This window comes from Podarcis raffonei, chromosome 4 (assembly GCF_027172205.1).
Source record: "Podarcis raffonei isolate rPodRaf1 chromosome 4, rPodRaf1.pri, whole genome shotgun sequence".
Lineage (NCBI taxonomy): Eukaryota > Metazoa > Chordata > Lepidosauria > Squamata > Lacertidae > Podarcis > Podarcis raffonei.
The window spans coordinates 97,908,615-97,920,931 of record NC_070605.1 but is presented as its reverse complement, the minus strand read 5'-3'; the positions used below and the strand labels follow the sequence as shown (position 1 = coordinate 97,920,931).

Genomic DNA, 12,317 nt, shown 5'->3' with positions numbered 1-12,317 from the left:
CTGCTGCTGCTGTGGTCGCAGTTGCTTCTTTTATATGATTCTTCATAGTTTTAGTTCATAGTTTTTAGTTCATAGTTTGACTTCATAGTTTTTATATGGTTCTTCGTAGTTTTAGATGCTGTAAGCCATTGGGGGATATACTGGATTTTAAACAGCAGCTAATAAACGTATAGAAAATTTAGAGGGGACAGGCATCAGAAAATAGGAACAGTTTGGACTCTGAATAGTTGGACACTGTATATAGCTTTAAAAGGGGGAAGAACATTCATGAACTTTCTGTTTTGACTCAGATAAATGCTGCAAAAGGGGGGGGGGAGATTTTTGGAACAGGAAGAACCCCAGCCTGTCAGACTCTTGGGTTTTCATGATCAGCGTTCATTTTGAAGAAGTCAAAAATAAATGGGGAAGCTTTGGTGGTGCAACTGTGCAACCTGGCAAATAACAGAACTAGCTGAGGAAATGCTGGTTTTTGGAACTGCGGTGGGTTTCACAAGTTTAAACTGGAACCTTTCTGTTAAGTCACCCACCCCCTACTTATTGTCTGGTCGGATTTGGAAAAGAAAAGGGCTTTTGGTAGAGAAATGTATATAACCTCCCATAATCTTGCAGTCCAAGTCATCCTGAAACAGGTTAAGCTAAAAGTGGAGACAGCGGGTAGGAGATGAGGAGAGATATCGTGGCTCTTGCACAGCCCCCATTCATTTTAACTTGAGCTGAAGCATTTCCTGGTGGCTGTGCCTGTGTATTCAATAGCTTCCCGAAGTGACATCTTTAGATTTTCTGCCTCAGGTGCCTTGAAGCCAAAGGGCTGCCCCACACTGCTATTTAAACATATTCTGTCCAGTCCTATCATGGTGGGATAACGTCACAACTTCCTTATCTGCTGTTCTTTCTGTCAACCTTTTGAACCTTCCATGAGGTCTTCAGTCTTCTTATCTCCAGGTTAAACACACCTGCTTCCTTCAATGTAACTTCGTAAGACTGCCGTTCAAGACGATTTATCAGCTTCTGAGATCTCTGCAGCTCTCACTATCTGGGCAGATGCTCCTATGGAACATATCTGATCATCTCTTCCAGACATAGCAATGGCAAGAGGAGCAGTCCATCTTCTCTAAAAATCAATGAATTGGGCTGTATTGTGTTATACAACAAGGAGGAGCTTGAATTTTTGAGTGCTGGCATGCGGAAGACATTCCTTGCCCAGACAAAACTCTTTGCAGGCATAAGCAGCCTTAAAACCACTCTTCCATTTTTAATTTTTTTTATTTTAAAAAAAGAGTGAGCGGATTTAGTTATGACACATCCAATGACATATTGACCTATTGCCCCTCAGTCCATCTTAACTTTTACTTTACCAGCTGGTGCTACTTCCTTTTAAAAAAGAAACCACCCCATCCTTTAATTAGTGGTACAACACATTTCTTGTTAAAAATACTTTTAGAAAAATTGAATATATCTATTAATTTTTTAAATTTAATTTTCGGTTCCTTCCCTTGCCAGACAAACCTACAAATATATTTTTGCCATTCTTTGAAGCATCTTGTTCTGCCTACTTTTGGAGCGGTTTGAAATAAAAATAGCATTTTAGGCAGAATATTCATTTTTATAACCAAAATTCTTCCAATTAGAGGGAGTTTCATTCTTCCCCATAACTCAAGATTTTTTCTTATATCTTTACATGCCTTTACATAATTATCTTGAAATAAATTGGAGTTTTTCGCTGTTAACCATATTTCCAGATACTTCACCTTTTTCTCAGTTGTCAGCCCACTGTCCATCTGCCAATCTTCTTTTGCCTGTGCATCCATATTTTCCACTAAAACCTTAGTTTTAGTTGCTTTAAGACCTGCAATGTTTCCTTATTTCCTTCTTTCCTCCAGTAACCTAGGTACACTTGTCAATGGTTCTTCTACAGAAAACACCACATCACCCGCAAAGGCTTTTATCTTATAATTCCGTTGGCCCACCCATATCCCCTTTATGTCAGAATTATTTCTTATCCTCCGAACCAACACCTCTAGGGCTGATATAGATTGAAGCAGTAATAGGGGGCATCCTTGCCTTGTCCCCTTCTATATCTTACATTTTTCCTGTAATGGCATTATTTACAATCAGGCTTGCAGTTTGATCTGTATAAATTGCCTTAATTCCTTTGATGAAAATGACTCCTAATTCCATTTCCCCCCTAATAACTTAATCATAAATGACCAAAAACAAAAAGAAATTCAATAGGCACTAATCTAAGGTTCTGCACTTTGGCAGGAAGAACCAGCTGCACCAATATAAGATGAGGGATACCTGGTTTGCTAGTAGTACATGGGAAAAGGATCTAGGGGTCTTAGTGGACCACAAGCATAACGTGAGTCAACCCGTGAGTGATGCAGCAGCAAAAAATGCTCATGCTATTTTAGGCTGCAACAACAGAAAAGTGTCCAGATCAATGGAAGACAATAACACAATGAAATTCAGGATAGTAGCAAATTATTGCACTTTTATTCAAAATCCATTAAAAACTGTTTAGTTTAAGGAATGCAAGAAAATGGATCAGCTTGATCCAGTGAGACCAGAGAGAGCCATTTTCACTTGGAAGATGCAGCGAGCTTTTTTTCTCCTGCTCTGGACGGTAGGACTCGAACCAATGGCTTCAGGATACAACAAAGGAGATTCCGACTGAACATTGTTCAACAGAGGAATGGACTCCCCTGGACGGTGATGGACTCTCCTTCCTTGCAGGTTTTCAAGCAGAGATTAGATGACCGTCTGTCATGGATTCTTTCTTTCTTTCTTGTTCTGCCCAATCTCAGTCCATATTTCATGGCTGGTTAAATCATCTGCCCCCCTCCTGATTCTCAGCGCCTCTTCTTCTGCCAGCCTTTGGCCAATTGAGACGTCCAAATAGAGCAGCAATTCCTTCAGGGAGGAAAATTATAACTCCTCAATGATGATGTCATCTGGATGGAAAAGAATGAAAAAGATAGAAAATCAGTTCAGTCCTCTCCGCTTCTTGTAGCTGGATTCAGTCTGGGTGCTGCCCTCCCAGGCCAGGTGGGAAAGGCTTGCCAGGCAGGGAGCAGGTCCTGCAGGACTCCCAGCAAGAAGACCTGGGAGGTGTGTCTTGGGCAAACAAGGGACAAGGGAGTTCACTGTCCCCAAGGTGTGGGGCTTACCTTCTTTCAGATTATTCCTGAAACAAGCCAGCTCCGGCCGAATTACTGTGTTCTGCAGAGGAAAGACAAATCTGAGTCAGATGACACTATGAACCCCACCCTAGATGGGTGTAAGAGAAGCCGCCCCACCCAGGAAGGATGGAAGCAACCAAAGAACTGAATACAGGAAGGCAAAATACTTACTCTGAGGTTCGGGAATCTTCGTGAAAGGGCCAGCAGCAGGGATATACTGCTGGCCGCTAATTTCCTTTGGTCTTCACTCCCCAAAAGGGCGTAATATCGGAGGTCCTGCGGGATGAAAGAAATGGGACAGTCAGTTGGGTAAGGGACAGGGGGGCAACCCTAAAACCACTCCTGATGCTATCAGGATACCTACGGTAAGCAACTGGAGAAGGCTGCCAGTATTGGGGGCTTCTAGGAGGAAACCCCCCAGCAGGCTCTGGAATGGCCTCTTCAGTTCCTGTGGGAAAAGAGAGAAGAGAGGTTGAGTGCTGCTGGGTTAAATTTTGTAAGAGTGTAAAAAGAAGAAAGAGCTGTGCAAAGAGAAGTTAAAGCAGAGGACATACCTCTTTGTCCTCATCTGCGCTCCCCAGAACTGCCTCTGTTGTTCTATGGAGGATAGCACTGACCATAGAGGGACTGAACTGGGGTCTCATAAAACTGGAGAGAGAAAGGGAAGGGGTTAGACACTGCCTCCTCCAAGTCTCTTTTGCCCCTTTCTCCCTCCTGCCTGCTCTTGCCCACCCAAAGTTCCCCCTGAAGTTCTGCCCCCCCACCCCCTGCAGCCCCGCCCACCCCAAAGACCCCACTCACCTCAACTGCAGGAGGGTCTCAAAGGCCAGGGCCAGGCTCAGGGGGCGATCCCTGAAGTACTCCAAGTGGCCGAGGATGTCCTGGAAGAGAGCAGAGGAGGAAAGTCAACTCCTTCCGGGAGTCTCCAGAGGACGGCTCCAACCCCAAACGCCAGCCCCTCTCTGCCCCTCCCTCCCCGCAGGGATCCCTCACACCACCCATCACTCACCAGAATGGCTTTGGCCGTCTCCTCCTTGGAGTACTTCAGGGTTCGGAGCCCCCTGAGCCGAGCTGCCTGGCAGGCCTGGATGATGCCCAGGAGATAAAGCTGATCTTTGTCTAGCAGCTGAAAGGCAAAAGTCAGGCTGTCAGTTCCTTGTGGGGGGAGGGCTCCTCCGTATCTGAGAGTGCAGAGTGGAGTGCAAGAGGGGGGCAGGTCTGAGGGATCCCCTCCCTGCTCTCGTTTTATCCAATACTCACCGCAATGGAAGGGATGTCGATCCCTAGCACATCTGCAAAGAGAAGGACATGGGGACAGGTGAGTTCATCCCTGAGCCCCTTGCAAGGCTTTTCCAAGAGTTTTCTCCTGGATTCCAAATCCTTCTACAGGAGAGGGACACCCCAGGCCTTGGGGGCCAATCCTGACCTCCTGCCCCAAGAACATGGCTCCCCAGGGAAGGTGCCCTTCCCACTGATAACTGCCCCCCTGCCTTGCCCCACAGCCCAGCCCTTCTTCCTCCATCAGACCCCACGAAACGGGGTGGTTGCTGGAGGGGGGTTGGGTTTCCAGATGCTGTTGCAGATAGGCAGGTTGGATCCAGCTGTCTGGCTCCGTGCATCTTTTTACTAGATGCCCCCCTAGCCCATTCCTGCCCTCCTCCGTCCCCAAAAGGAGGGCCACTTGGTCACCTGACACCGCGGGCTGCTCCAGGACTTCCAAGGGGGCCACCTTGTTGCAGCTGATCAGGCGCCTTAGGCACCTGAACCTAGAAGAGACGAGCAGAGAGAGCGACTCAAAAGCTGGCAGCCCCAATTCGTGTGTGTGTGTGTGTGAGGAGGGGTGTCTGGCCCAATTCCTGCCATCTCTCTGCAGTTCTGTGACCTGCAAGGTCATCGCCAGAGCTGGAAAGAGGTAGCCCAGAGCACGAATGGCTGGCAGAGAGAGAAAGGAGGTCCCAAGTGCTATGGGTTTAAGAGCTCCAGCCCAAAGGAAAGGCAAGCATTGCCAGCTGTTAAAGGGCTTCTCTGCCGCATCTTCTTAGGGCAGCCCTGCCCTTCCTGGAGAGGGAGGAGACCCCTAGGAGGGTCCTCCAAGCATCAAGGTGTCCCAGAAGAGGAGCAGAACATGAGGAAGGGGGTGGAGTCTTTCTTGGAGCCAGAGAGACCCCCCAGGAAGGGGGAGAAGGCCAGTCTTGTAGGGCAGCTGGAGAGATGCAAAATGGAGCCAGGCAGAGCTGGAGTGGTTGGAGGGCTGGGCTGGGAGGACCTGGGAGAGCAGGGTTCAAATCTCCACTCAGCTCCCTGGTGGACCAGAGAGCTAAAGCTGTGGAGGGGGCCCATGACTCACACCCCGCCCCCAGGAGACCAAGAGAAGGCAAAGGAATGGTAATTACAGCCTGCACATCTTCTTGACGAAAAATCCCCCCTCCATTCTAAGCTAACTACCTAGCTAAAATTCCCACCCAAGCCTGATCCCAAACTGTGATCCCACGCCCTAACCCCAAACCTAACCCCCACCCTAACCCTACACTTACCCCTAACTATTCTTCTATAAACAAAAGAAATATATTTAAAAATGCACACAAATATGCACAAATGCGCACAAATATGCACAAATGCGCACAAATATGCACAAATATGCACAAATATGCACAAATGCACACAAATATGCACACACACAAAAGGTAAAATAAAAATTAAAAATAAAATAAAATAAAATAAAATAAAATAAATCAAATAAAAATAATAAATAAAAGAAAAAGAAAAATAGCAAGCAAACCTCTCCTCTTCTACAACCGCCACCACCACTACCTCTCTCTCCTGACTCTCCTCACTAACCCACAATGGCCGCCTGCAAGTCAGAGGCTTTTAAGGGAAGAGCAAGAGATGTCACAAAGGAGGGCAGGTCCTTGTCACCATGGCAACCCCTCCACCTGGACCTGGCCCCTCCTGAGAGGTGATGCTTCTCTGTCAGAACTTAGAGGCACCTTCTGCTCCACCTGCAGCTGGGCTGCATCTTCTCTCAGCAGATTCATATCTGCATTTCACATCCTTCTTGCTGCAGCCCCTTTTCCAAAGGGAGACCATCCCCACATCCTTCAAGGCAGGCTAGGGATCTCCATAGCGCAGGATTGGACCATCTGCCTTGGATGCAGGTCTTCTGTCCTGGGCAGCATCTCCAGGGGGGGGGTTGGGAATGCTCCCCCCATCCGAAACCCTGGAGAGCTGCTGCCAGTCAGTGCAGGCTAGTTGAAGAAGGATATTGAGCAGCTGGAAGGTGAGCAGAGGAGGGCGACCAGGATGATGAAGGGTTTGGAAACCAAGCCTGATGAGGAATGGTTGAGGCAGTTGGAAACCAAGCCTCATGAGGAACGGTTGAGGGAGCTGGATATGTTTAGCCTGGAGAAGAGGAGACTGAGGGGAGAGAGGAGAGCCATCTTCCAATATCTGAGGGCTGCATCAGGGAGCAAACTTGTTTTCTGCTGCTCCAGCGGGGAGGAGGGCAGGAGAGGAGATTAGGACCAAACATTAGGAAGAACTTTCTGGTGGCAAGAGTCTCTGGGACAGTAGTGGACTCTCCTTCCTTGGAGGCCTTTAAGCAGTGTTAAGATGCCAATCTGTGAGGGATTCAGCTGCAGCGCATAGCACGAGCCTACTTTACAGGGTTGTTGTAACCGGGGCGTCCTGTTGGAGGGCAGGCAGGTGCGCAGGCAGCATGTGGGGAAGCCGGGAGCAGGGTTTGCTGGCCAGGCTCCTGAGGCGGTTTCCTGCCAGCTGCGCTCGTGGCCTCTGCATGCAAAATGAAGGCGCACAAATCTCAAGGGCGCCTCAGTATTTGTGTGTGTGGCTGTTCAGCATTACTCCCCAACATATATAGAAAGCTGAGGCAGAGGTGCCTAGTTCTAGAGTAAATTTATGCTACGTAATTTTTACCAAAGGCAATGCATGAAAAAAGAAACACATGTGCCCGGGAGATTCTGTAGGAGGCTGCAAGCCCAGGAAGCACAAGCAAGGAGAGTGCTCAGGGAAACTTCCCTATCCCAGTGTTTTCTAGGCCCTTTCTGCCCTTTAAATGTGGGTCTCCCAGTGTTTGGGAGTTTGGTCTCAGCTAGGGCCAGGGCCTTTTCAGTACTGGCCCCGACTTGGTGGAACGCTCTGTCACAAGAGACTAGGGCCCTGCGGAACTTGACATCTTTCCGCAGGGCCTGCAAGACAGAGCTGTTCCGCCTGGCCTTTGGTTTGGACTCAGTCTGACCCTTATGTTTTCCTCCCCTTATGGTTTTGATCTATGGGCTACTATTAAAATGAGGCTGCATTTTAAATTGTATTTTAACCTGTATTTTAAATTGGTTTTTTTAATTATTATTGTAATTTTACTGGTGTTAGCCGCCCTGAGCCCGGCTCTGGCCGGGGAGGGCGGGGTATAAATAAAAATTCATTATTATTATTATTGTTGTTGTTGTTTGTTTGTTTTTTAAGAAAAAAACAGTGCTGGTAATCACCATGAAGTTGTTACAATAAGTGCCACACTTTTAACATCGGGGGGGGGGAGGTGTGGGTACTGCATACCCTTCAATACCCGGGGGGGGGGGGGAGCACTACACATGGTGGCCATTTCTGACTTTTCAAAGCTCGAAAATCCTTGCCTTTAAAGAGGAAAAGATCTGGGACAACACTGGGATGGGGAGGGCGTAATGCAGATGTCCCTCTATTAATGAGACAGGCCACACATTGCTCAGGTTTGGACAACCCCCAGCATGCCGGACTAGGTAGCCTGATCCAGCAGGGATCGTCTTATGTTATCATGTTACTGTTAGGATCACCCTACTCTTGTGTAGGACCCTGGTAGAGACGCATGCCCGACTGGCATGTTCGCTTCTTCCTGGTCAGTCCTGTCTCCATCACTTCCCACTCTGTGGAATGAAAACATATAGCGTCATGTGATAGACAACAATCCCATGACTGCAAACATGGAGAAAGAATCCTAACAGTCACAGTTTCATCCGTATGGTAAGGTGATATGTACTGCTGCTGCTGCAGTTTTGAAGAGTTAAAAGGTACGTTTCCCTATTTCGCCGTGTCCTGGTGTATTATAGGTTGCTTCCAGACAGATGTTTATTGTGAGATTGGCACTGCTCTCGCATGCACACCCATGACAGCAGCATCAAAATGCTAGGCTGTGTTTTATATTCAGAACCACAGTTTTCACAGAAAATCAGGTAAGTTAAAAACAACAACAACCACCTGGGGCCAATGTCCCATTTGCAATTTCTGAAGGGCCAGTTTGCAGTATTAAGCCCTCAGCTGGAAGCACCCCTAGACATTTCAGTTGCCGCGCAAGTGGGGTGGGGATAGGGCAGGATGCAACAATATTGTGCATTTCAAATGTTTGTACATAGTGCTAGCAAAGGTACAAGATCCTGCTGTTGGGTAAATGTGTATTGGAAGGTATATGCTTGAGGGTTTCCTAGAGGCACCTAGCTGTGAGAACAGGATTCTGTTCCAGATGGGATTCAGCAGGGCTCTTGTCAACGGCGTACAGTGGTACCTCGCAAGACGAATGCCTCGTAAGACGAAAAACTCGCAAGACGAAAGAGTTTTTCGTTTTTTGAGTTGCTTCGCAAGATGAATTTCCCTATGGGCTTGCTTCGCAAGACGAAAACGTCTTGTGAGTTTGTTTCCTTTTTCTTAAAACCGTTAATACCCAGGGAATCCGTGCTTTGCAAGAAGAAAAATTCGCAATACGAAAAAACTTGCAGAACGAATTAATTTCGTCTTGCGAGGTACCACTGTAGTCCATTCTCCAGATGGGGAATGTTATAAGATTTTTGTTAAAACATAGCAAATGGAAGGGAAAAGGCAGATGAGGCAGACAAAGGCTAGCATCAGAAGGGATGCCTTTCTCTCTCTCTCTCTCTCTCTAAATAGCTGAGCCTTGGGCCGCAACACAAAGCACTTTTGAAAGCTCCCCCCACCTCAGAAGCAATTTGTCAGGGGAAGTTCAAAGAAAAAGAAGCCCAAAGTCCCTCCCTCTGGCCACACGTAACCTAGGCAGACAGACAGACAGATATGTACAATGTGTATAATGTATAATGTTGCAGTATATAACATATCTACATTTTATAGCGTTGTGACCTCAAACAGGAGGAAGCTGCTCAGTTTGCTGTCTAGCATTAGAGTGCCCTCTGGTGGTAATAGACGGCAGTGCCAGAAATTCGAAAAAACAGATTTGCCACCTTAGCAGCAAATTGGATGTCCGTAATGTGAATCTCTGACATAGGAGGTGTGCAGTCAGGATGTCTCACTGGCTTAAATAGAAGCTGGGCTGGAGATGGAAGAAAGGGAACCAGATGAGGGAAAGTAATCCCATTTCCCCGATTAAAATTCCTCTCCACACCTCACATGGGGAAACCTAGTGTTATGGCAGCGGTGGGCAAGTCCAGATGTTGTTGGAATACAGCTGCCATCTACGACTCCCAGACATTAGGAGCAATGGTCCAGGATAGGGTTTTTTTAAAAAAAATATGCTTGATCATAATACCAGGCATAATCTAGCCAAAGCTAAGTAACTCCAGTGGGAGGGTTGAGTGAGTGCTTAACAGGAGTATTTTGTTGTTGTTGTTGTTTAGTCGTCTCCGACTCTTCGTGACCCCATGGACCAGAGCTCACCAGGCACTCCCGTCTTCAGGAGTAGTTATGTTTAGTTATGTTTAGTAGTTTATAGTTATGAGCAAATAATAATATTCTTCAGTACATCATAATGATGTACAGGAGGGATGGGTGACCTGTGGCTGTCTAGGTCAGCCTTCCCCAAGCATGTTTTGGACCACAATTCACACCAGCCCCAGTCTGAATGGCCCAAATTTAGGGTTAGTGGGAGTTATGCTCCAGCAAAAGCTCGAAGGCCACAGATTTCCCACCGCTGGTATGTAAAGAAGGCAGGCAGCTCCTTTGGAACATCATCTCACCTGTTTTTGCCACCGTCTTCTCCGCGGTTGCCTTTGTGTTCTGATTTCAAGCTAGCGTTTTAAATTTAAATTGACTATAGCAGCAGCAACAAAAACGAGGGGAAATGTTCTACAGCTGGGTCACACATTTGAGATCTACCTTGCTGAACAATACAAAATTGGCCAGCACTTTTCAGATGTACCTTTTCAAAATTGCTACTTTGGGGATTCCTTTATGGAAACATACAAATGGCATCATATAATACTCTCCGAAAGCAAAGCAAGGGGAACAGGCTGACCTGCTAAGCCGATTCCATACTGTGTGCACAACGGCAAGTGTGCATTTCAGGAAATCCTGCCGTTTTGTAAGAAGTATTTGAGGGCTAACACCATGAGGAATGGGACATTTAGGCATGCACTTTTCACTCGCCAACTAAAATGAATGGGATTTAGGAACGAATTGCTTTGGCAGAACCATAGCCCTGGCTGCAAAACAATTGAGAGCCTCAGGAACTTTAAAGCAGGCTTGTCAAAGTATTAAAGAATTTGCAGCTGTGTAATCATCTGTGCTTTGGCCAATTAATGTCTTGACTGAATCAAAATAATTTGCGTATTTTTTATTAACTGACGCCAATTCCATTTTGGCAGTTTGCTGCCTTTTTATCAGTATTGCTTAAACGGCAGTAATTGGGTTGTAATTTGCCGGTGGGTTTTCTGCAGTATTCTGTCTTATATGGATTCTTATCCTTAAATATAAGTATTACCAAAACACTTAGCATAGCTGCCAGTTTGAGGTATGAATTATGAAGCTTTTGAATTCTGGTGCTGGAGGAGACTCTTGAGAGTCCCATGGACTGCGAAAAGATCAAACCTCTCCATTCTTAAGGAAATCAGCCCTGAGTGCTCACTGGATGGACAGATCCTGAAGCTGAGGCTCCAATATTTTGACCACCTCATGAGAAGAGAAGACTCCCTGGAAAAGACCCTGATGTTGGGAAAGATGGAGGGCATGAGGAGAAGGGGATGACAGAGGACGAGATGGTTGGACAGTGTTTTTGAAGCTACTAACATGAGTTTGACCAAACTGCGGGAGGCAGTGGAAGACAGGAGTGCCTGGCGTGCTCTGGCCCAGGGGGTTACGAAGAGTCGGACACGACTAAACGACTAAAGAACAACAACAAATTGTGTGGAAAGAATCAGTCAGTCTAGGCTCTCCACAGATACGTTTGTGAAATTAGTGGGGGAAATTTGCTGTCTACTTCCCTTACATATGAAAAGAAGGGGGGCCTCTCCTTATAACACCTTTTGCGACCCTTCTAAGCCCAGTTAGTTGCTCTGAAATAGCCACGTTTCAGATATTCTTGAACCAAACCTCAAGGGCCAGCTCAGCCTGGAATTTCCAAAAATACGCTGTCACCAAACGTGCAGCTGTCAGTAGTATATATATATATATATATATATATATATATATATATATATATCACATCCTTAATTCCCCCCCCCTATTTTTTCCCTCCCCTCCCCCCCAGACTTCCCTCAGCTCCTCTCTCTGGTTTTTCCATACTTATAATTCTCTGCATATTATAAAGTTGTAAAGATCCTTAGCCTATCTGTCTATGTGTTATTAATAATAAATTTGTGTATGTTTATTCAAAACCTGCCAAGGAGTCCAATTCATTTTGTTCTTTCTTTAAATACTTTGTAAAAGGTTCCCATTCTTCTGTAAAGCCACAGTTGTCCTTGTCCCGCAATTTGTGTGTCAGTTTCGCCAGTTCCACATAGTCCATCAGTTTCTCTGCTGTCAGTAGAAAGTTAGATCTTTATGTCACACTAAGCCTGTTTCTCTTTCTCTCTTTGCTTTCCAGAATCTGGGGGGGACGGACCCATCTGAGAGAGCAGTCACGAGACAATTGCTTTAGGGACCAACATTTGGCCTGAGCCCAACTGCGGGCATTCCTGCTCTTGTCAATGCACCTAACTACTTAAAAGACTCCGGCCGTAAGCCATCACATTCCTATTTAAATGCCAATTCAAATTGATGGGACTTACCAACCACTTCTTCTGGCTTGTGGTCCAACATCTATTTTACCATAGCACTGGCAGGGCAATCCAAACCCGGGTTAGGCAGCAGGGGGGCAACTGCTGCACCCACAACCTTGACACTTGTGCGAGGCAAGGTGGAGTGGAAAGG

The 12,317-nt window shown here is 46.5% G+C and overlaps 1 protein-coding gene across 1 annotated transcript; it reads right to left on the bottom strand.

The window, feature by feature from the left end:
* Positions 1-2,214: 2,214 nt before the first annotated feature.
* LOC128412410 (uncharacterized) lies at positions 2,215-6,214 on the bottom strand. Its single transcript, XM_053385288.1, has 9 exons — positions 6,096-6,214; positions 4,869-4,945; positions 4,440-4,471; positions 4,189-4,305; positions 3,981-4,060; positions 3,734-3,827; positions 3,544-3,627; positions 3,351-3,455; positions 2,215-3,219 (listed from the first exon to the last, which is right to left on the bottom strand). The coding sequence occupies exons 1-9, from the start codon at positions 6,212-6,214 to the stop codon at positions 2,983-2,985; spliced, it is 945 nt and encodes a 314-aa protein (XP_053241263.1). The 3' UTR covers positions 2,215-2,982.
* Positions 6,215-12,317: the final 6,103 nt, after the last annotated feature.